Here is a 25,528-nt window from a genome sequence, read left to right on the forward strand (position 1 = left end):
CATCCTTTGGTTTTATTTGTAGAGAGGAAAACTAGCAACTCATTTTTTTCAGTATGTTTACAGTTGTGGGGGGAATGATTTGTCAAAATGAATCCTCCAATAAAGACAACTTGGAGGCCTTCTGGGGGTACAAGGGATTAGGCCTAAGAGGAGTTGACCCTTGAGGTTTGCCAGGCATGAGCTAATGTGGGGATACCACCGAATTTTGAAGATTGCATGCTTGGGGTTTGCAAGTATATATGAGACAAGGTTTTTAAATGAAAGAGTAGATGGTGAATTTTGCTTTTGTCCTAACGGCAAAGATAGTCGTGTTTAATGAATGAATAGTGACAGTCATGGTTCCAAACATTCTACTCAATCATAATCACTCCAGATGGGTAGATAATTTATCTTCTTTGTAGACACAGTAAATCATAGCAAATTCAGCCAGTGTTAAAATCCTGGTATTTAGGGAGGTATTCAAGAATGATAGAATGGGATAATAAATGCAGCATAACAGGTGCAGGTCAAATTTGACATGGTGAAAAATCCCCAATGGATTGACAATTGGATCACCGGCTAGTTAAGCAAGTCAATTCTAATTGAAAGTAGTGTGCACATGTCATATTAAGATGATTTTAGGAAAGTATGGGAGGTGGTGAAAAACGAGTCCACATTACTCTTGAAAATTGTGAAAGGAAGCAGAAACTTCATGGTGTCGTGGACAGTGGGGCGCTGGAGTCAGACATGGATTTGAACTTGGGCTGCCACTTACGTGTCATGCGGAATTAACTGCTAAACTGCCCAGGGGAGTCTGTTTCCTCCTCCAGAAATGGGATTGAATACCAATTTCGCAAGGTTGTAAGGATTAAATTTTAATGTATGTGAAGGATCTGGAACACAGCAGGCACTCTGAAGGAATTAAGGTTTAGAGGAGGGTTTGACTTTAAAGATGAGAATCGTTTGAGAGACTACAGCCAAGAGGTCGGAAGTGAAGAGAGTCTGTACAGAAAGGAAAGGGTGGTCTGTAGATTGAGCTAGTGAAGCCTGTCGTGTACTAAATCAAAGGTGAGAGACACCGAGAATGTACGTGTGGAGGAGCTTAAAGTCTTAGAAAGTGGGTGCTAAAGCTGATAAATGCGTTAAAGCTAAGTATGCCTACGAAATACACCGTCTCCCTGTGTGTGGGATTCGGATACGCCCAAGCCTTTACGAACCGCCTTTAGTAGAAGCCTCTCGGGCGGCTCCAGAGCCCTCTAGATTTTCTTACACACGTGTGCGTGGCCCTCTCGAGTGATTTCCTGTGGCCTCCTGCCCTGCACCTGCCCGCCCGCCTCGCTGCGCCGTTGGAGGCGTTCTGGCGGGTTACCAGCGCACGGTCGGGGGCCGGCAGGCCCGAGACGCCGCCTGGCAACCGGACGCCAGCCTCGGCCTGGGAAGCGAGACAGCCGCTACGGACGGGCCCGTCCCCGCCATGGCCGCCGCCGCCGCCGTAAGGGAAGCCCCGGGGCGAGGCGCTTCGGCGGGCTGGCCGCGGCTCCGCCGGCCTCCTGGGGCGCAACCCCTGCCGTGGCGCTCGCCCGGCTCCGCCGCCAGAAAGTCCCTCTCTGCTCCCCGGCGCCTGCGCCCTTCGGGCCTCCATCCCTGCCGTCTCACCGCCCGCACGCCTCCAGCTGTGGTCGTCTCTGCCTGATCGTCGTCGAGTTCGACTTCATTTTATCTCCTCGTCCCTTGCTACTCCCTTATCCTTTCATTCGCCTTTCTTTTCTGTATATTTGTTTTTCCTTCTTCCCCACTACTAATTGCCCTGGACAACTGCTCTACTAGGGTGATTAGATTTCTTTCATTTTCCCTTCCATCTGCCCAGAGAACAGGTTTTCCCTCCCTTAGTCCGACACATTTTTGCCCTGCTTCCTATTTTAGTAGTTAGAAAATATTTGAAACTACCTTTGTTTAGTTTTAAATAAATTTGGGCAAGAGATGTTTAGCCTATCTTTTCTAAAGCAACTCACCATTTAAGTGAATTCGTAGTTGTAGATGGGTGGAGTTTTAGATCACCTGCCTTGGGCAAAACGACAGCCAGTGACCTTCCTTTACATGTATCACGCTTACTTCTCCCTTCTTCCCACCTCCTTTTCCTGGTCTTGGTAGAGGTGGGACACCTGTCCTGACCTGCCAGAGAAAGTTTGATTTCTGTGACTAGATGTGCAACAGAAAAGATTTAACGGAAGTCTTACTAAAGGGAGCGTATAGGAAGAAATTCAGACTTAGCAATATGAATGAAACAATTTTTTTAGAGAAATGCGCATTTTATAGTAAAACTAAAGTTCAGGGGTACTCATTAAGTAGAGTGATTATGATGCTAGACAGGAAGAATGAATTATATCAGTTTTACTGACTAGATTGTTTATTATTTGTAATGCATTGTTGAGATGACCCCTATATCATAGTAGTAACAGCATTTTGAATGAAAGTAGAACTTAATATTTTAATGATTTTACTAGTAAAAATAGCACAGAAGGAAAAAAACTACCTGTTCACAGGCAGAAGAAGCAAATATGGGATAATAATAAATGGGTATAGAGTACTTACTATGGAGGACAAGAGTGTCCTCAAACAGAGGAATACCAATCATCTGCTAATAGTCAACTTGGCAGATGCGGTTTTAAAAATAAAAGCTACCATTTATTGAGCCCTGGCTGTGGTGCAAATCTTTGTATGTACAATGCCTTTTTCTTACAGCAACCCTGTAGGGCCTTAATTTTATAGTCCTAAGAGGAAGCTGAGGCTCCTAAGGGCTAAGTAGCTTGCCTAGTGTCCCTAGCTAGTGAAAGTTGCAGAGCTGGTGCTCAAGCCCAAATCTGTCTGGCTCCTCTGTCATTCTGCCTCATCAGTGTCACAGCAAGCTGGACAAGTGGAGAGAACTGGCTGTACTGTATTTATATGATACATATCTGACCTTCTTAGTAACATTCTTTTCCTACTGGGGGTTGTTCTGAGATGATACATTCTGAACTAAAACAAACTTTAAAAATCTTAGAAATGGCAGAGACATAAAGAAAAAACAGAACCTTCAGTAGACACCAATGTGAGTCTGAAGTAACTTCATGCTACCGCCGCCAATAATCACTGTAGCTTTGGCAGGCATATCTGATAGTGTATGTAAAGCCAGGAAAGGGCAGTTTTCAGCATTTGCCACATCGTGAGGAATTTGTACCCCAATATCACATTAATTTGATGACTGTGCACTTTTCCCTTGAGCTCCCATCACAGTCACTAGAGCCATAATAAATCTTATCAATTATCACAATACAATTTGGGATTTACACAACACTCCTCTTCCTAACAGCACCAAATTTTGTCACATCTGTTATTCTTACCACGTCTCTGTGAATTGGGGATGTTTATTACTCTAATTTTCCCAAAGGGTATTTAGATATTTAAAAAGAACTTAAAGATCATGAAGTAGCAACTTAAGGAAATGTCACAGACAAAATTTATCATGATGTAGCTTTTAAATTAAGGCTGACCAATTTGGTGCAAGTGTTCATTTCTTCAAGTAGAAGTTTTTAATGGTAAAATAAAGGTTTTTATTATAATTTTTTAATAAGGTATCATTGACATACAATCTTATGGTTTCACATGAACAACATTGTTATTACAACATTCACCTCTATTACCAAGTTGTCCCCTACACACCCCATTGCAGTCACTGTCCATCAGTGTAGTAAGATACTATAGAGTTACTATTTGTCTTCTCTGTGCTGTACTACCTTCCTGTAAGCCCCCTACATTATGTGTGCTAATCATAATGCTCCTTAATCCCCTTCTTCCTCCCTCCCCACCCACCATCCCCAACCCTTTCCCTTTGGTAACGGCTAGTCCCTTCTTGGAGTCTATGAGTCTGCTGCTGTTTTGTTCCTTCAGTTTTGCTTTGTTGTTATACTCCACAAATAAGGGAAATCATTTGGTACTTGTTTCTGCTTGGCTTATTTCACTGAGCATAATACCTTCTAGCTCCATCCATGTTGTTGCAAATGGTAGGATTTGTTTTCTTCTTATGGCTGAATACTATTCCATTGTGTATATGTACCACTTCTTTATCCATTCATCTACTGATGGACACTTAGGTTGCTTCCATATCTTGGTTATTGTAAATAGTGATGTGATAAACACGGGTTCATATGTCTCTTTGAATCTGTGATCTTGTATTCTTTGGGTAAATTCCTAGGAGTGGAATTACTGGGTCAAATGGTATTTCTATTTTTAGTTTTTGAGGAACCTCCATACTGCTTTCCACAATGGTTGAACTAATTTACATTCCCACCAACAGTGTAGGAGGGTTTCCCTTTCTCCACATCCCCACCAGCATTGGTTGTTTGGATGTTGGCCATCCTAACTGGTGTGAGGTGATATCTCATTGTGATTTTAATTTGCATTTCCCTGATGATTAGCAATGTGGAGCATCTTTTCATGTGCCTGTTGGCCACCTGAATTTCTTCTTTGGAGAAGTGTCTGTTCATATCCGCCCATTTTTTAATCGGGTTATTTGCTTTTGGGTGTTGAGGCGTATGAGCTCTTTATATATTTTGGATGTTACCCCTTAATGGATATGTTGTTTATGAATATATTCTCCCTCAAGTAAAAGTTTTATAAATTACATTTAACTTCCAGGGATTACCACTTAAATAAATAAGCACATTTTATGTTTGTTACTAGAAACCAACCCGGAAGACATCATCTTTTGAAAGAGAAGGATGGTGGAGAATAGCATTAACAGTATGTACATTTTCATTCTTTCCTGTTCAAAATATTCTTATTTCCACTAATATTTTAATCAGTCTTACCTTTTAAGTTATGAACACTTAATTGTAAGAAAACAGTGGTTGTTCATATCTATAGGGGCCTAATTTCATATTTAAAAATTTCTTAACACTATATGAATGAGAAACTAAATTTTGAATGCAGTAAAAGCTTGGAGAAGGAAAGCAACTCTAGGAAACTAGGTGCTTTACACAGGATGCAAAGCCTGTGTAAAGCCAACCTAGTTTATGACCCTGGTGGGATTACACAAGGAAGAAAAATCATACGTTCTGGAAGGGTGTTTGGGTTTCAGTTTTTATTTTTTTGAGAGGGCATCTCTCATATTTATTGATCATATGGTTGTTAACAACAATAAAATTCTGTATAGGGGACTCAATGCACAATCATTAATCAACCCCAAGCCTAATTCTCAACAGTCTCCAATCTTCTGAAGCATAACGAACAAGTTTCTACATGGTGAACAAGTTCTTACATAGTGAATAAGTTCTTACATGGTGAACAGTGCAAGGGCAGTCATCACAGAATGGGTTTCAGTTTTTATCTTACATAGATGGCATAGAGCCTGTGATAACTTTTGTTAACAAGGTTAATACGTGAAAGCAAGATGATAATATATGAAAGAAAAGAGGCATGATCCCCTTCTCAAGAGACATCATTTCTCTATTTTCTATCCACACCCTTCAATAACAGAGGGTCCCATGGACCAGAGTTTTTCTTGGAATTGAACCAATTTTAAAGGTGGAACTGAGCTGAGTGCTCAGTGGAAAGATGGCCACAGAGCAGCAGTGACTAAACTTTCAGGTCTGGCCATCCAGCCACATTGTGGTTGTGATTTGAAGTACTAAACCTCTTATTGGATGCCCTGCCAATTCATCCTCAGTCTCATGTTATTATCCGTGAGCTTCCCACTTGAGAGCTAGAAAGAAACATGTAGTATCTGCTAAGCAGAAGTAGGATAATTTTTATTTAGTCCAGAAACAATCCTGAGTGGTCACACTAGAGGCCTGAAATGTATAGTCACACTGAATCTCAAATTTAAGTATCTCAGAAGCTACTGTTTAAAAAAGTAAAACTTCAACTATGGCCATAACTCATTTACTATAATTTAGCAATTGTCTCAGAAAGGAAATAATCATGATCCCCTTAAAATATTGATATAATTTTATTATACTTTAAAACAGAGAGAAATACTACTTAGGAGTAACCCTTCCAAGAACGATGCTTTAGGAAATATTACCAGTTCACACACTGATCTGAAAAATGATGTCAATTTTCCACAGAATACTCCTATCCCTGGCACTTACCACTTGAAAACTTTTATTGAGGAATCCCTATTAAATCCAGTGGTAGCAACCTACAGTTTCAAAAATGAAGGAAGGAGAAAACCACCTCTTGTGCAAAGAAATGATCCAGTACTAAATGACGTTCCCCAGTACATGCCTCCTGACTTCTCCGACTTGTTAAAGAAACAAGTGGCCACGTACTCATTTAAAGACAAACCACGGCCAAGCCCCAACACACTGGTTTACAAAGATCAGGTAAAGTGCTATAGCGGGTTTTTGTGGGAAAGTGACCGAGAGTCCCTAGGGAAAATATTTTATCTATTTAGAATGTGTCTTCCCCAGGAGAAACTGAAAACTTTTAGGATGGCTTCATTCCTAACAGATATCAACAGGCTGCCTAATTTGCAAATGTGTCCAGCAAGATTTTCCCCTGTGAGGCCTCCTAACCTAAAGGGAATGCATCGGAGACAGTTTTCCCTCTCCAGGGACTCTTGGCAGGGTTCCCTGGATTTGGGGAGCCTCTGAGGTCTTCTCTGTGACTGGGCCATGCTTCTGCTCTCTTCAAACAGTTTATACAGTGTACCCTCTTCTTTTAAGGAGAAAACTGCCGCTGGTAAGTAGTGCCCTTATTAGAGTGTGACTATAATTCTATACCATAGGGAGGCTTTTTCAAAATGTTCTTGGAGAAATGAACACTGTGGTACCAGGAGGGTCAGCTTCTACACTCAGCTTCACAGGTCTGTTCATAACTTTGATAATATAGAGCACTGCTGTGCTTACAGCCCTGGGCTAGGTTGGGTGGAGGAGGGTGATCCTGACTCAGAACTCTCCAAGCAGCAACAGGAGAACAAACATGTCAAGTGCTGAGCTACACAGTGTAGCAGGAAATGCCGGGCGAGAGTTCAGTGCAGGCTGGATTGAAAGGCTGGAAGGCTCCCTGGAGTAAGCAGGACTCAAGCAGGACCTTGAATAATACATGACATGCGTGTGGTTCTTAGAAGCTTACTGTGTACTTGCACATGTATTCTTTGAGGTATTCTTCCCAAGTATTCTAAAATAGGCAGGACATGTTATCCCCACTTTACATGGGAGAAAACTGAGCTGAACAGAGACTAAGTAACTTGTTAAGAGGCACGTAGCTAAGTAGGAGAGGCAGTGCTTTTAACTGAGGTCTTCTGAGCCCAAATTCAGTGCTCTTTCCAGGCTACTGTGTGCCTATGTGCCTATGACCTTGAACCAGGGCAGAGTTTGGATGGGTGGAATCTAAGGAAGGTGTTTCAATGGAGCCGCACAGCATTGGCCAAGGCCTGTTCAAGGGACAGGGTTGTGACTTGGACTTTGTGAGTTGGGACTTTAGGCCATAATATCTCCCATTTATAAAGAAGCCAGTCATATGGTGTCATAAATCTTCACAAGCTTATCAGAGTGTTCTTGTGATAACCTGAGAAGACATGTGTTGCAACTGGAGGTTGAATTAAATATGAGAGATTGTGGTTATGAGTATGGAGACCAGAAATATTCAGCAGGATGAGCACAAGCATCCAACTTTTAAACTCTTCCTTCTGCTTTGCAAATTGTAGCTTTGAAACAGGACAGAATGATAAATGTTCATTGGGTAAACTTCTGCTGTTCACTTCAGTGGATGAATACAAGCACTAAATTATACTAGGACTTTAATGACTTCATATCAGGTAACCATGCTGCAATGTGAAATCCTTTTGGCCACCTCCAGTGCAAAGTCATCCTTCCTCATTCTCCACCACCGTTTATTTTCCTTCTGTTTCCTGTCTTCTTGCTTTTCGGGGTTTTTGAGGGTAGGCCAAAGCCCACTGTTTAAAGGAAAAAACATACAAGGTTGGTACTGGGCAAAATTTAAAGCTTTGAAATACCAAAATAATTTGGCTTACCTGGAGGAGGTAGAACCTGAAAGCCTACTCCTCCCCCGTTTTTTTCTTTTCCTTATCTCCCCAACTCCCTCAGAGAACTGAGCTCCTGAAACTGGAAGAGTTAAATGCTTTTCTGACTTTCTGTTTCAAAGGTATGTGCTAGTACATTCACAAGGGGAGAGAGATTCAGATGGAACATTGTTTACTCACCAGTAAAATTCATAATTGTGTTTTTTTAATAGAACTCAGGAAAATAATAATTTGCTTTTGAGGTAGATACAGTATACATTATTGTTATTCATTAAGACAGAACAACATTCTCAAACTTCATAATTTTAATAGAATATTCACTTCCTACCTTATTAGTGCTGCCTGTTATCTGTAAAAAAAGCTTTTACTTTTTTTAACATCTTTATTCTGACGCATGTAACTCAACTGGAGAACCAGTATCAAAGAATCTTATCAGATGTGTGTATTCAAATGTGTGTGTGCGCGTGTGCATGTGTATACTCATCTTATATGTCTAGCTCTTTCCTAGAGCATGAGATGGCCCTACAATTTGTACAATAATTTTTTTCTTATCAGAGAAGTAATACATTTTTACTGTAGATTATATGTAATCACAAAAGTGGGTCCAGTTCTCTTTATACACACAGCAGAGTGATCTGCTTTATTCTCAGCGCTGCAGCCACAGCCCCACCCCCACCCCAGGTTTCTCCTGCTCCTTTCTGGATGACTTGAGCTCCCTTTGCCCCCTGTCCCTCTTCCATTACTCCTGTCATAATTTCAGTATCATATATATGATCTTCCAATTTCTTGAACTCAGTTTCTTGAACTGTCCTCTAGCTCAGCCACTTACTCCTTAGATTTTTTTTTAAGACCCATCCTTTCAACCCTCTATAGTCTGAATCACGTTCATCCCACCTGGACCACCTTCTGCTAACCTTCTGCCTCACTCATTCTCATCTCCCAGTCCCAACCATTTTTCCCTCACCCCCAATCCATAATCCACTGATCCTACCACCTTTTCACTGCCCCTCAGCTTCCCGATGTTTTCTTTCCTTACAAAGCTTAAATTCCATAGTTAATTATTAGAGCAACTCTTGTACATGCCCTCAATTCCCTCGCCCCTGATGGCGCATTGTACTTATTTGGCAAAGCCACAACCCTGGTTAAATCTCTCTCAGAACTTTGTACCTGGATCCAGTCAGCGGAATGACTGGTCTCATGTTAAACTCTTCATCTTACATGGGCACTGATTGGATTTCCCTAGTCTGTTCCCACCCTCCTGGGTGCCTTTATCTCACATCTCCCCTCTTCCCAAAGCTCTGACACCGCCTCCTCAATCCTCATTCATGGGTCCTTTTCTCAGCCCTTTTGCTGGTTCGGCCCCCTCTCCCTGACCTCTTCCCAGGCACTCAGACCTCTTCCCCATCTACACGCCCTCCCCTGGTCACCTCATTCCATCTCAAGGCTGTGAACACCATCTATTTCTTTGTGACTTCCAAATTTGTATCTCCTGCCCAGACTTCTCTCTTGGACTCCAGACTTGAACATCCAGCTGCCTTTTTTACTTTTTCATTGGTATGTTTAATTCAAAGTTTCTCAACCTTGGCACTTTTGGCATTTTGGACAGAATAATTCTTTGTTGTAGGGGGCTGTTCTGTGCTTTGTAAGATGCTTACCAGCATTCCTGGATAATTCAATGCCATTAGCAATCCCCCCATCTCAACTGTAACAATGAAAATGGTCACGGGACATTGCCAAATGTCCACCGGGGACATAAAAAAAAAAAGCACCTGCTTGAGAACCAGTGGGTTAAGGCTTTGTGATCATGGGTGCGAACTCGGGGTGGTTGTCAGGGTCAACAGGTTTGTTCTGAAGTGGCTCACTTGTGACCCCATCTCTTACTACTTCCTCTCTCTCTCTTCCTGCCCCACTGGCCTCCTGGCTGCTTCTGGAACTTGCCACTACCGCTTCAGGGTCTTTGTACTGGGTTTTCCTTCTTCTGGAATGCCCTTATTCCAGATACCTGCATGGTTCACTCCCTCTCCTTCTTCAAGTCTTGTTCAAGTGCCACTTTCTCGATGAGCCCTGTTTAAATTGGCCACCCTGCGCTCCTGACTTTCCCTACCCTGCTCTTTTTCTTTTTTTCCTTAGCACCTATAGCCATCAATATACTATATAATTTACTTGCACTTTGCATTTATTATTAGTCGTCTATCTCCTCCCATGAGAGTGAAGCTTCATGGGAACATGAATATTTACCTGTTTTGTTCACTGTTACATCTTTGCCTCTAGAACAGCATCTGACGGTTAATATCTGTTGAATGCATGAATGAATTAATGATGGCTCAAGTACCTGAAATCTGCCTGGGTCTTACCCAATTTGTTTCCTTGTGTGTGTGATTATCTTTGTGTGCTGCTCATTGCTCCTGAAAATTTATTTTCATGAATTCCCTAAGACTTAAAATGCAGGTGTTTGTCTTCAGAGAAGGTTTGCTTTTCGTTCTGTGAGACTTAGGGAAACAAACAGTCTGGTACCACTTGGAGTACATACTTTGTATTTGTGGATCAGTTCAGTATGGGGATTTGGACTGGAATCCACAAAAGGGACCAGCCCATGGTTACACTCACTCAAGGATGGGTTTCTTTCCCCTCTACCAATTCTGCTTAGTATCAGTCCCCTTACCCCTGGAGGGAGGGGGGAGGGCTTACTCTCAGAAAGTGCCCTTTAGGGGCTCCAGTTCCTGTGGGTAGGACTCCCACTAGATCACATCATTGATGGGTCCAGGCTTTGACCTGTGGATACCTCTGCGGCTCTGAGGTTCCTCAAACCCTCCCTACAGCTCTGTTCTTCTGCTGAGTTTAGCCTGGGCTAGCAAACATCCTCTGGGCAAACCTGGGCCACTCACCTCTCTGGCTTCTTGCTCTCTCTTGGTTTGGGGGTTTTATAATTCCTTATGATCTTGTCAGCAATTTCATATCTTTAAAGAAAAGCTCTTATTCATTTGTTTTTAATATTTTATTCCTCATTTCTAGTAGTTTGCAGTGGGAAGATTCACTATCGAAATAACTTCTGGTTTCAACCAGTGGTAAGCTAGGTTTAGCTTGCCACTGGTTGAAACCAGAAGTTTTTTTAGTAATATATTGTGAATCTTTTCCACACCTTCATGTATTCTGTACATCATTTTAAAGAGCTGCATAGTGTTCTACTGTATGGATGTATCTTAATATATTCAGCCATTTTCTGCTGCTTGTCATAGAGTGGAATTATTAGGGAACTGACATGTAGGCATGAGTGGCCAATTTAAACTGGGTTCATTGAGAAGGTGACACTTGAACAACAAAGACTTGAAGGAGAGGGAGTGAACCACGCAGCTATCTGGAGTAAGAGCACTCCAAAAGAAGGAAGACTGAGTACAGAGACCCAATACAAAAGACATCCTCGAACAGCTAAGTCTTCTGTGATGCATTGCCAAAATGCCCTATAGAAAACCTGTGCTGTAATGCAACTCCACCTGTAGACTGTAACAAGTCCAGTACCATTTAAATGCACTGTTTATGTTTCCAGCTGAAAACATGGATCAAGTGACTTAAGTGGGAAAGTGTAAAGTATAAGCTTGAAATCAACATGGTAGGGGAACTTCAGACCAGCCTCAAGTCAGCTAAGTCTATGCCAGAGTCTTTCTACAGTGAAAAGGACAGGGAAAAGATGGTGACTGTGCCCCTGTCTGTAGCCAGGGAAGGTCAGTCCATCCAAAAGAGAGCAGAGCGCTGCCACTGTGAAGATGCAAGGGAGTCTCAAAAAACACCTACCACTAACTGTGTGGCTTCAACACTCTTGCATCAAAGGGCAAAAATGAGTCATATTCTCTTATAATCCAATTGAAATAGATATTCTGGCTAAAAGATGAACAAAGAATATGAAGTAGCCATTTACCAAGAGAGAACACTAGTTACTGAAAAACTTAATGTGATACTTGCCTTCAACTAACAATTAAATATTTACAAAGGAACAAAGCATCTTGACACATTTTTTTGCCTGTAAGATGATCAACAAGTTCAATGATTCCCATTATTGGCAACAGGGATACAAAAAGAGATACTATTTGTATGAATACAAGTTGTTGCAAGTATTTGGGAGGGTAATTTGGCAATTCCTAGCCGTATTTTAAATGCATATAGCTGGCAATACTACTGTCAGGAATTTACCCTACAGATGACCTTACAAAGGTATAGTGAGATATTTATATCAAACCTGAATCATTGTTTATAATTTTATTTAACTAGAGTCCTAGTTATATAATGGTATCCATACAATGGCATACAATGCAACCATTAAAAATGAGGTAGATCTATGTGTTGATAAGGAAACATCTCCAAGATATATTAGTAAGTGAAAAACTCAAGGAACAGACCAATATTTATAGCATAGTTCCACTAGTATAAATTAAAACAAATTATACATATATATATATATATATATGTATGATGTTAAATGCATACTTTTTTAATGAGAGATACTTAAGCAATCATTAACAGTGGTTTCCATTTGGGAAGTAGGGGTGAGGTAGGGGAAAAGAGACCTATAGTTTTTTTTCTTTCTGTAGATTTTGAATTGTTATCAGTATGCAAGTAATATTCTTTTCAATCAAGCTCATTTGTAAAGAAATCAAAAAGTTTTCCAACTAACATTTGTTCTGTTATTTTATTTATTTTTCCCATTTGAAAACTTCTCTTATTCACATCCTAGGTTGGAAACATTTCAATGAAAGTCACAATTAAAATTTTAAATTGTCTCAAACTTCTGTCCAGGTTAGTGTTAACACTGCCTTGGAAGATGAAGCTCATGTAAAAGGAAACAAATTTGGTTATTCTGCCTCCCTCACCCCCAAAATGCGTTCTAGGTCAGAAGGAGGTAGACAGGCAGGAAGGGCACACCTATCAGGGAGTGAACCAAAAGACCCATTTACTGTGTTCAGAGACATCCTTGAACAGCTGACTGGAAAACTGAGGTTGGGAAAATCTGGCTGGTTTATTAATCTTTGTTAGCTGTGTTTATAGCTCTGATGATGATATCCTTGAAGACATGTTAATTTGCAAAGTGCTCCATGGTGAAACAACAGCTGAAGGAATTTTCAACAGGATGTTTTTTCACTGAGCAAGTTATCAACAGAGGGAAACCATGTGCCCAAGAAGGGGCAGGCAAGTAATAGCTGCAGGGAACTCAAGACTTAAATGTTGGGATAACGAGCAAAATGTAGATAAGATGGAACAGTTTGTTGTGCGTTTAAATGAAAAAAGTGGCCCTCAAAGTTGGCTCCTCTAGTAGATATTTTTTAAGCTGGACTGTCAAAGAGCAGGGCAAAGCAGTAATTGTCACATGCAACTATGTCAAGAGAGTGGCACATGCAAAAATTCTGAAAGATGGGTGCAGAGAACTTATTTCAGGGGATGGGACCCGTTTGCAGATCTTAGTTCATTTGGCGCTGATGAAAATAACAGGGTACTGGTCAAATTAGCAACAATGTCATTGGTGTCATTAGGCAGGCTTCTTTTTGGAGAAAGTCCTATGTTGTCTATTTCTCAGACCATAAAGAAGTCTGAGCAGTGAGTCAGTGATACTTCCATATGACACAGTGACTTTTCAGAGAGAAGATAAACCTGATGGAATTTCTACCAAGAAAGCTTAAAACTATTACACCTGCCAGCCCTTTGGCTGCTTTCACTGAGGATCATTCTGATAGGACCTCTGAAAGAATAAGAAATCTGTTTTCTTCTCTCCTACCTATTTATGGATCTGGGTTTTCAAAATATTGTATACCAATAGCCCAATAAGTGGGCTTGTATTTTTTGTCTCTTATTCCAGTTTTCTGACATTGATGGTGTTGGTACAACACAAGTGAATTGAGTATCCACAGTAATACCATCCTGCCATATTTTATGACTCCAAGCTATTGCAAGATTTCCTGAGTGTCGAAGCAACATGGATTGAAATATTAATTAACTAGAATCAGGTGTTTTTATGGGCACATTGTCTAGATTTTCTGAGGCTTACATTACAAATGAAGAACTGAGAAACATATGTAGGAATTAGGAAAGTATACACACACATACACATTCTTTTTGAAATATATATATGTATTCCATTGGACCCATGGGCAATGGAGCCACCAAGATAGTTTGCAACAAGCTCAACAATGTGCAGAGAAACAGTCTCTTACATAGAGCATCTGACTTTTCAAGACTTTATGGAAAAAAGTCAGCCCTCTCTCGGCTATATTAAATAGCAAAGTTGAGCAATGCCACATGAAGTAGGACAAATACAGAAGCTACAGGTGACAATAATCCTTTCTAGACTAATGCTTTCTAAGAATTTTTCCATGAGTACTTTATTATAAAAATCTTTTGTAATTGCTGAGTATAGATGAATAAATAGCTGCTTTAAGCTGGGTTTTCTTCTCACTTTTTAATTCTTTTTCTCCTCCTGTGTGTATGTATATATATCTGCATGAGAGAGAGAGAGAGAGTAACAGCAAGGAACATAATGCATAAATATACAGTCTTAAAGTAAATAGAAAGCAGACACCAGGGTGGGCAGGTGGGGAGGGCGAGGGGGATAAAGAGGCACAAAAGTTCTCAATCATAATCTAAGTTGGTCATGGGGATGGTGGTACAGCATGGAGAATATCGCCGATGAATCTGTAACATCTTCCTATGTTGACAGATGGTAACTGCACTAGTGGGGGTGAGGATTTAATAATATGGGTAACTGTTGAACCACTGTATTGTATACTTGAAACCAATATAAGACTGTATACCAACCATACTTCAATTAAATAAAAGAGATTAACAGAAAAAAAAGAAAGCAAACAAGCACCCATGTAGCTGACAAAAATCAAGAAATAGAATGTTTGGCCCCCAAGGAAGCCCTCTGCTTAAGCTTTACATCTGCACTTCCTTGATATAAAAAAAAAACAAAAACAAAAAACACTAAAAAAATACCTACATTGCCTTGGTGTCTGTTATGTCAAGCGAGCAATTAGCAAGGCACAGGTGCATCAGGACAATGTATATATTTCATCATAAAATTTGTATTTACTGTTATTATCACTGTATCACAAAAAGCTGCCTCTGCAATCAAAATTGTGCACTAATATGTGAAGGACAGCTGTTGGGTTAAATATAACAGCTGAACTTCCATGTAACTGCTAATGCCAGGGTATGGATGCCTCATTTTCAGTAAAAGTAGCACTGTATTTTTAAATCTGATTTTAAAATAACAGGCAGGGGAAGACTTTTCACTTCAGGAAGGATTCTTCATAGGATTTTGTAATACAACTCCTCCCTGCCAGCTCCTTCAACATAGCAAGTTCTGGAGGTCTGCTCAATTTTCCCCGACTTCTTTCTCCGTCCTTCTCACTCTCCCTTCCATCACATATGCCGCTCTCTATGCTCACCAGTTCCTGACACTCCATTACCTCATGTACCTTGACACTCATATCCATAGATGCATGTAGTCTGCGACCAGTTTGAGGGCGGGGTTTCCTCTGCCACATTCCTCTGAGTGAGTCCCGCCTTCCTTAAGACTACACTCAGTTCACACTGTCTTTACCATCTTTAGATCATCGAATTGGGTTTATTTATTTTAAATTTCCCCCCAGCTTTGTTGAGGTATAACAAACAAACTCATCTATGTTTGAGGTGTACAACATGATAATTTGATATATGTATAATTATGAAATGATTACCACCATCAAGGTAATTAATACATCCATCACCTCAGTTACCATTGTGTGTGTGTGTGTGTGTGTGTGTGTGTGTGTGTGTGTGTGTGTGGTGAGACCACATAAGAACTACTCTGAAGTTTTCAAGTATACAGCAGAGTATTATTACTATAGTCATCGTGCTGTACATTACATCCCCAGAATTTATTTATTGTATATTGCAAGTTTGTACCCTTTGATCTCCCTATTTCCCCCAGTGCCTGGCAACTACCATTCTACGCTGTTGCTTTGAGTACAGCCTTTTTAGATTTCACATATAAGTGATGTAAAGCAGCATTTGTCTTTCTTTCTCTAACATTCTTCACTTAACATAATGCCTCCAGGTTGTTACAAATGGCAAGATTTCCTTTTTTATGGCTGAATAATATTCCTGTGTATGTGTGTGTGTTGCATGTGTGTGATTGTATTCATTATCCTTGTATTCATTATTCTTTCATGCTTTTACACTGTGGCCATAGCTTGGCTACTGTGAATAATGCTGTAATGAATATGGGAGTGCAGATATTTCTTCCAGATACTGATTTTGTTTCCTTCAGATATATAATTAGAAGTGGGGTTGCTAGATCATATAGTAGTTCTAGTTTTGATTTTTGAGGAACCTCCATACTGTTTTCCACAGTGGTTGTACCATGTTACCCACCAACAATGCACAAGAGTTCCCTTTTCTCTACATCCTCACCAACACTTGTTATCTTTTGTCTTTTGATAATAGCCCTCCTAACAGGTGTGCAGTGAGCTCTCATTGTGGTTTTGATTTGCATTTCCCTAATGATTAGTGATGTTGAGCATGTTTTCATATACCTGTGGGCCATTTGTACGTCCTCTTTGGGAAAATGTCTGTATCAGGTTTTTGCCCATTTTTTTAAGCAGCTTGGTTTTTTTTTTTTTTTTTTTTTGGCTATTGAATTGTATGAACTCCTTATATATTTTGGATAACACCTTATCATATATATGTTTTGCAAATACTTTCTTCCATTCTTTAGGTTACCTTTCCATTTTGTTGGTTGTCTCCTTGCTGTGCAGAAGCTTTTTAGTTTGATGTCATCCCACTTGTTTATTTTTGCTTTTTTGCCTGTGCTTTTGGTGTCATATTAAAAAAAAAATCATTTTCAAGACTCATGTCAAGGAGCTTTTCCCTACATTTTCTTCCAGAAGTCTCATGGTTTCAGGTAGCACATTTAAGTACTCAATCCATTTCAAGTTAATTTTTGTGAGTGGTTTAAGGTATCTCAGGTATACTGTTTTTCTAGTTACATTATTTTGCATGTGGATATCTAGTTTCCCCAATATTGTCTATTGAAGAGACTGTCCTTTCCCTGTTGTATATTCTTGATGCACTTGTCAAAGGTTAATTGAGTGTATATGGGTGGTTTTATTTCTGGGCTCTCTATTTTGTTGCATTGGTGTATGTGTCTATTTTTATGCCAGACTCATACCATTTTGATTATTATAGCTTTGTAACAGTTTGAAATCAGGAAGTATGATGCCTCCAACTCTGTTTTTCTTTCTCAAGATTGCTTTGACTATTTGGAGTCTTTTGTGGTTCCAGATCTATTTTAGGATTGTTTTTTCCATATCTGTAAAAAATGCAATTGAAATTTTGGTAAGGATTGTATTGAATCTTACAGTTTTCAGTATACAGATCTTTTACTTCCTTCATTGAAGTTATTCCTAAGTACTCTGTTGTTCTTGATGCTAATGTGACATTTTTTTTTTTTAATAATTATTTTTTATTGAAGGGTAGTTGACGCACAGTATTACATTACATTAGTTTCAAGTGTACAACACAGTGGTAGAACATTTATATACATAATTCTAGGTTCCAGCTATCACCCTACCAAGCTGTTACAATATCTTGACTATATTCCTTATGCTATACATTACATCCTGGTTACTTATTTATTTTACCATTGGAAGTCTGTCCTTTTTTTTTTTTTTTTTGTGAGGGCATCTCTCATATTTATTGATCAAATGGTTGTTAACGACAATAAAATTCTGTATAGGGGAGTCAATGCTCAATGCACAATCATTAATCCACCCCAAGCCTAATTTTCGTCAGTCTCCAATCTTCTGAGGCATAACAAACAAGTTCTTACATGTAGAACAAATTCTTACATAATGAATAAGTTACATAGTGAACAGTACAAGGGCAGTCATCACAGAAACTTTCGGTTTTGCTCATGCATTATGAACTCTAAACAGTCAGTTCAAATATGAATACTCATTTGGTTTTTATACTTGATTTATATGTGGATACCACATTTCTCTCTTTATTATTATTATTTTTAATAAAATGCTGAAGTGGTAAGTAGATACAAGATAAAGGTAGAAAACATAGTTTAGTGTTGTAAGAGAGCAAATGTAGATGATCAGGTGTGTGCCTGTAGACTATGTGTTAATCCAAGCTAGACCAGGGCAATAAAACATCCACGTATGCAGAAGATTTCTCTCAGAACAGGGGGGGTGAGGTTCTAAGCCTCACCTCTGTTGATCCCCAATTTCTCACCTGATGGCCCCCCTGCGACTGTGCCTGTCTTAGGTTGTTCCTCCCTTGAGGAATCTTACCCGTCTCTGGCTAACCAGTCATCTTCCGGGGCCATACAGGGAAATGTGAAGTTGGTAAGTGAGAGGGAAGCCTTATTGTTTGAAAAGGTTAGCTTTTTACTTCTTTGAATATTTATGCCCTGTAGCTTCTATGCCCAGCATAATGTGACATTTTTTCTTAATTTCTTTTTCAGATAGTTCATTGTTAGTGTATAGAAATTTAACTGATTTTGTGTGTTGTTTTTGTGTCCTGCACTTCATGAAATTTGTGTATTAGTTCAGATAGTTTCTTGGTGGAGTTGTTGGGGTTTTTTATATATAAGATCCCATCATCTGCAAACAGAGACAATTTTACACTTCCTTTGCAATTTGGATGCCTTTTATTTCTTTTTCTTGCCTAATGACTCTGGCTGGGACTTCCAGTACTATACTGAACAGGCATGGAGAGAGTGGGCACTTTTGTCTTTTCCTGATCTTAGAGGAAAAGCTTTTAGCTTTTCACCATTGAGTATGTGATGTTAGCTGTGGGTCACCTAGTTAGTTTATTTATGTTTGTGCCTTCTTACGTCTGCTGGTCAGGGACCATCTCTCTCTTACCATTGTATTCCCCACACACACCTAGCACAGTTCTTTATCCACAGAGCAGGCTCACTAAATGATGTTCAGATTTATTTGTTGAATCTAGTACATTTAAAGTATGAGCAATTGTACAGAATTTTTTCTACACATCATCTCAGGCATACTATCATGAAATTCACTATGAAAAGTGATTATCTGTTGAATGTTTTGAAAATCTCCTTTGGAAAATGTACCTTTTTCACTATTAAAATAGAGAATAAATTATGTAATGTATGGCCATAAAATAGAGGATTATTTATGAATGACTGATGATAAAATTATGTGAGTTTAAGACCTGCATTAATCTATTATTGTTGTCCTTGTCCATTCTGTACAGTCACTTAAACTTTCACCAGGGCATTATGACCTACTCCCTGCTCCAGTTCCCAAGTACACTTCCAGGTAATCATATTCAATTTCTTTTAGTAATTTACTCATGCCTTTCTATTTATATACTTAACCAATACTGATGACTTTTAAACCTCATTTATGCCCATCATATCCAGATTAGCATTTAAAATATTTAATGAGAGGGAGGGAATAAGTTAAAGATCCTCACATTAAAAAATAGATGCACAAAATCATGTTTTTTTTCAAATATAGGAGCTTCATATTTCGTTCTACAGTTCAAAGATTTCCAACAGGCTACTTCATTCCTGTAAGTATATTGTGGACAATTAACTCCTGATGAACTTAATGTTTAAAATATGCAATGATTCCTTTTGACATCAAGATGAACATTTTGCTCATCATAGTAGATAAGCAATGAGTGATTAATGTAACTTATTTAAGATGTGCTTAAAATGTATCTGAAGATACACTAGGGATTTCAATGTAAGTAACCCATTTGTGTCAAGTTATAGAAGAAAAATAAAGCTTCTTTTCCTTTTTAAAGGTCTTGACTCATATCCTCTTTTCAAGGAGGTCATCCCTAGTCACCTGTTCAGAATTTCCTGTCTCCTCTACCTTGACTTATTTTTCTCTGTAGTGCTCATCACTGTCTGACACACTAAATTTAAAATTTTACTGATCCTGTTTTTGTCTGTCTCCTCCACTAGAATGTAAGCTTCATGAAGGCAGGGATTTTTGTCTGTTTTTGGCCTCTATAATTATCACCTAGAAAAATGGCTGCCACACAGTATTTGTTGAATTAATTAATTAAATCAGCAGAGATAGTCAATAATAGATCATTGTATTAACAACAAAATGGAAAAGTATCTCTAGTTTCTTTCCTTTTAAAAATGTGAAAATGCTTTCCTGTTTGTGAAAGTTTCCGAGTACAAGTGAAAATGAACTCTTGTAAATAAGTAACTATCAGTGGATGCCAAAAGATAAATAATTATGTAAATATTTGAATGATTGGAAAACTATGAAATTATTTTGGGGTGGTTTGATGGACTATAGCTATTTATTTGTAACTAGAAACTCAGGGGGCAGAAAAAGATGCACATCAAACATCTGAGAGAGGAATTGAGGTAACAAAACAGAGCTCAGAGACAAACCTTGGTATATATAAAATTTCTATATTTGATGAAGGTGGTGTGACAAATTATAGGGAAAGGAAGGGACCTTGTGTGCTAGACAATTGATTAAGTAATTTGAAAAAATTAAATTAGGTTCTCCATAGTACATATTATAATAAATTCCATATTGACTAAAGAATTAAATACTTATGAAAAGATAAAACCAGGAGAAAATATATTAGCTCATATCTAATTGTAGGATAAAGCAGACTTTCTGAGCTAATAGCAATGGATGAATTGCGAAAGAAAGGAGAGATATTAGATTTGATATATAACATTAAACATTCTAAGTATGTCAGAAAGCAAACTATAAACGGTGTTAATAGGCAAATGCAAATTAGGAAAAACATTTTCAACATACATGGCGCATAAAATGGTCCTTCAAGATGTGTCCACATTCTAACCTTCAGAACCTGTGAGCATTACTTTGTGGCAGAACCTTTCCAGATGTGATGAAGTTAAGGCTCTTGAGATGGGGAGATTATCCTGGACTAACAGGGCAGGCCCTAGATATAATCAGAAATGTGCTTATAAGAGGGCGATTTGAGATGGGAGGCGAGGTCATGTGACCATGGTGGGGGAGACTGGAGTGATGCGGCCGCTAGCAAGGGCTGGAAGGATTAAAGAACAGATTCTTCCCTAGTGTCTGCAGAGAGCGAACGGCCCTGCCAGTATCTTGTTTTTAGCCCAGTGAAACTGATTTCAGACTTGTGGCCTCCAGAACTATGAGCGAATGAAAGTCTGTTGTTTTAAGCCACCAAATTTATGGTAATTTGTTAGGAAAGTACCTAACATTAGGGAACGAACATAGGCGGAGATTATCTCCACGTGGATTCCACAGTGGGTTGATGGGATGAGGACCTGGCTTTCCCTTTGTGTAGCCCATAAGTGTTTATCTGTGTAGGTCTTTTCTCTCAGACATGTCAGTCACTTCAAAATATCCCCTCAGCCTCTGGTCTGGGGTATAAGCCAGTGTTCTGGGAGCTGACTTGGAGAGGGGCCGGGAGTCTCCCCACTTGGCGTGTGAAAGTTCACTTAATTCCTGTTTATAGTAAAGGCCCCTGTCCTCGCAGTTCCTGGGGCTCCTGAGTCCAGATCTCAGGCACAGTCTCCCCAGAAACAGAAGCCCTGTCTCCTAGAGGGAGGGGGGTAGGGTGGCTACCTGACTGGTGCCGGTGAGGTGGGTAGGCACCTGGGAAGAAGACAGCCTGCTCTCCTGCTTCCAGCCCCAGCCTCACCCCTGCCTCACAGTGCCTGGTGCCTGAAATTCCTGAGCTTGCCTGGCTTCTGTAGAGCAGCTCAGCCTGCTCCTCTGTGGCAGGTCCTCTCTGGGCACTTCGGTGTCAGCTTTCTCCACCCTGCCATGTCGGGTACCTTTCCTCCAAACTGCATCGCATCCTCCAAAAGATGTTGACTGTTGTGCCTTCTCTTGGCCCTCTGCATGTGTGTACGTACACAGGTGTGTGTATGGTGAGTGGGGGAGATAGTCATGCCTTTTTTATTTGATGGGGATGGAGGTAAATGTGTACAAGTGACTTTGGCAGCAAGCAATCATGACACCAGTTTTTCCCCCTCTTGGTTATATTACATTTACTTTGAAATATATGTTTCAAACGAATGCAGTGAGTTAATAGCAATTTGTTTTATAATAGTAAGGAGACTCAATTAAAAATAATTTGCTCTTAGTTCAGTTAGGTGTCCTGCAGGACATGCAGCCTGGTATGGGAAATAGCACGGGGCAGTTGATTCTGACAATCTTTGCCTTTGTTCTATTGCTTTTATGGAGGAGAAGATTTTTGGAGATCCTTATTTTGCCATTTTCATTGGTTTCACCTCATCCATTCCATTTTATAAATAAAAGTAATTCACTGATTTAGAACTTCCTGTCCTTCAACAAAGTGAAAAGAATACATCCATGGAAAATGTTCCAAGGCAAAGAAACAGCCAAGGGCTGTGATGTCTGTCCGAAACATGCACACCCAGAGCAGACAGAGGGTTTGGTTTAGATCCACACACTTGTGAACTGCAAAGAGCAAACTCCTTTGATTCCAACATTGGGAGATGGTAGTGTACAATGTGAGTATGGCAAAGCGGTGATGTCTGCTAGGAGAATGTTATCTCTAACCCCCTTGTGATAAATGCACTACTCTGTGGGCCATTGTAATATGTCATTCAGCCTATGTGAGAAACTCACTTGATTGATAGTATCATTCAGTTTAATTGTTCTAGAAATTAACACCATAGTCACAGAACTGTTAAGAAACTTTATAGATCACCTATCTGATAGGGTTGGCTCTGAGGATGATGAGACCAGCATGCATTGACTGTTGTCTGATGTCAGGCCCGGTGCTTGGTGACTGTCATACCCTGTGTCATTTAATCCTCATAGCAGCTTGCTGTGGCAGTATTTATCATCTCTATTTGATAGGTCAGGAAATGGAAGTTAGTTGCCTGTCACACAGTTATTCAAAACTGGAGCCAGGACTTAGTCTCAATCAATAGCGACCTCAAAACCTGAGCTCTAAGCTGTGCTGCCTAGTGAATGAGCACGATCAAGTTACTTGTTCGTGTCATCGGATGTTTAGAGCTGATCTCAGGTCAAATGCAGGTGGCTGACGTTGTGTTGTTTCTGGTGTCATACCGCCCCACTGATGACTGAGGCTTGTTCTTGGGGCTAGGTGGGCCTGCTTGATCCCCTTTGCAGTACGATGCATTCAGATACAGCAAGGCCCACTTGCCGGCCTGCCTGTTAGGCCCTGAACACCTAAGATCCTTATGATGGATGGATGCAGCTTAGGCTCTAGCTGCGAGCCTGGCTGCACTAGATTTCCTCAACTGGCCCCCGAGACACCTTTAGCATATTAGAACTTCTAGTCTTTTCTCAAATCCTCTTTGTAACAATCTGGACTCAACAGTCTAGCTGACTTCAACAGAAGTTCATCTATTCTACAAATCTTTTTTGTGTGGCTGTGTGCATAGGCCCTGTGCCAGGTAGGCACTGCTGAGCATTCAAAGGCAAAAGAGATGTTTGTCAGTGTTCCCCCTACCCTCTTAAACAGCAGGGATACTCTGAAGTCAGGAACGCAACCAATGTGTACACATACGAGCACACACAAACTTCCACAGATTAAACCAGAGTCTAGGATTCACAATGTGTGTGTCTGACTGGGGTGGGACCAGATGGCTTAGCATGCACAGCTTGGAACACAGCACCCCAAATTAGACACTGATGACTCATATTTCATACTGTCTGTTGATAGACACACATGTACCTTCTTCCTGTCACCAGCCTCCTCCCAAACACTCTGATACATTTACTTGTAAGCTTCGCAGCAACTGCTGACTCTAGGGGGAGGGAGGAGATAAAGACAAGAGTGAAGACAAGGCTTGTGAGGAGAGGGACACCAATACCTGTCCCTTCAGAGCCCAGGTCTAAGCAAAGAAACCAAATAGCCAGCTGTCCTCTCTGCTTATGGATCCAGGGGCTTTCCACAGACCTTGTTATTTGAGGGGCCCAGACGGAGATTTGTATCTGCACCTTCTCCACTCACTGCAGCAATGCCTGAAAGTCCACAGTAGGGATTGTGTATGAGAGGCTAAGATCTGAGGCATAAGACATGCATCACCCTTGATTTAAAGCCTCTGGATCAGGCCCTGGTCCTGTCCTCTGCCTGCCGCAGCTGATCAGGCCGGCCTGGGTGCTCCCCAGGTGCTGGGGACGGGCTCAACAGGAGGCAGGTCTGGGTGGGAGTCCCAGCTGTGCTGTTAAGTACTAGGTTACCTTTCCTTTTTCAAACCCTGTGTATGAAAGGGGTAACACCTATGTTTTCGGGTGTTGTGAGGTTTTAAGTGTGTCACATGTCTGTAGCTACACTGGCTGTTTATCTCTTGAGGGTATTTCTCCTTTTCCCATGTCTTCTTTTAAAGGCAAAAGCTTCTAGAAGAAGAAATGCATTGATCCAATTCATACCAAAGTATTAGTGACTTACCAGATTTTCTTCCCTCCCCCACCATCCTCCAGGAATATAGCTGAGACAAGTATTAGGACATCTGGGATAAAGCAAAGGAGCTAAAAAGAGGGAGAAATGTGAGCAGGGGTCCCAGTTTTTAGGTATTTGTATTAACTGTTCATTCTATATACAAAACATGTGCTACACTTTTAGACATTCACCTCAAGATAATTCCATAAAAGCATCTACAAAATAAGGAGAAATAAAATTCACATAGAGTTGTGGGAATTTTCAGGCATTTTCCTTATGAAATAGATGCCTGTTGATGCCTCTGAGATGATCCAATTTTGACATAAATGTGAAATAGCGTAGTTTCAGAGAATCTATAAGACTGAATGAATGTTAAATAGAGGGAGTTCCTGTTATGTGCGATCAACTGATATTGTGCAATTTGAATATCCTTGCTTTATGCAATTATGGTCATAATAACTATTTGAATGTAAAGTTTATATTTTTCTTTTTTTTTTTCTTGTGATGAGGATTTTTCTTTTTTTGGTATCATTAATCTACAATTACATGAAGGACATTATGTTTACTAGGCTCCTCCCTTCACCAAGTCCCCCGCACATCCCCGTTCACTGTATTTTTCTATTCTAAAAGTAATACATGATTTCCTGTATCGGCAAGAAATATGGCAAATTGGCCACACCCATCATTCTCCTCTCACTCTCCAATCCACATAAAATAGTAATATAAGTCAACCCATATGGATTAAGAGAAAAAGAGGGAAATATCGGCAGATAAGAGATTTCAACAATTTTTGGATAATTGAAAGTAGGCTAAAAAAGTAGTGGGGGAACAGGTGCGGTAGAGCTGGGAGGGAACCTGTTTGTCCCTCAGAACTGCAGGGAGGCTCACAATTAGGAGGGAAGGAAAGGTGAGAAATAGGACTTGGCACCAGGGAATGAATTGAAACAGTGCAGACAGAGTATTTTAGGTCTGGAAGCCCCCTTTCCTTTCCTAATGTGGAATGCTGACCTTCAGACATTTGCCCCTCAGGCAAAAGTCTAGTGGAATATGCCTTCTGGGAAAACTGCATGAGCCCAGAGGAAAAAGAACCACATCCTGGCA

The 25,528-nt window shown here is 40.2% G+C and overlaps 1 protein-coding gene across 1 annotated transcript in view; it reads left to right on the forward strand.

Annotated features, from left to right (window-relative positions):
• Nucleotides 1-3,086: 3,086 nt before the first annotated feature.
• STPG4 (sperm-tail PG-rich repeat containing 4) overlaps nt 3,087-25,528 on the forward strand; it is a 36,301-nt gene continuing 13,859 nt past the window's right edge. Inside the window, exons 1-5 of the mRNA XM_057497548.1 lie at nt 3,087-3,137; nt 4,699-4,758; nt 6,084-6,341; nt 19,262-19,326; nt 19,528-19,582. Coding sequence (XP_057353531.1) covers nt 3,087-3,137; nt 4,699-4,758; nt 6,084-6,341; nt 19,262-19,326; nt 19,528-19,582 — 489 coding nt within the window. The remainder of the gene's footprint in view (nt 3,138-4,698; nt 4,759-6,083; nt 6,342-19,261; nt 19,327-19,527; nt 19,583-25,528) is intronic.

This window comes from Manis pentadactyla, chromosome 2 (genome assembly GCF_030020395.1).
Source record: "Manis pentadactyla isolate mManPen7 chromosome 2, mManPen7.hap1, whole genome shotgun sequence".
NCBI lineage: Eukaryota > Metazoa > Chordata > Mammalia > Pholidota > Manidae > Manis > Manis pentadactyla.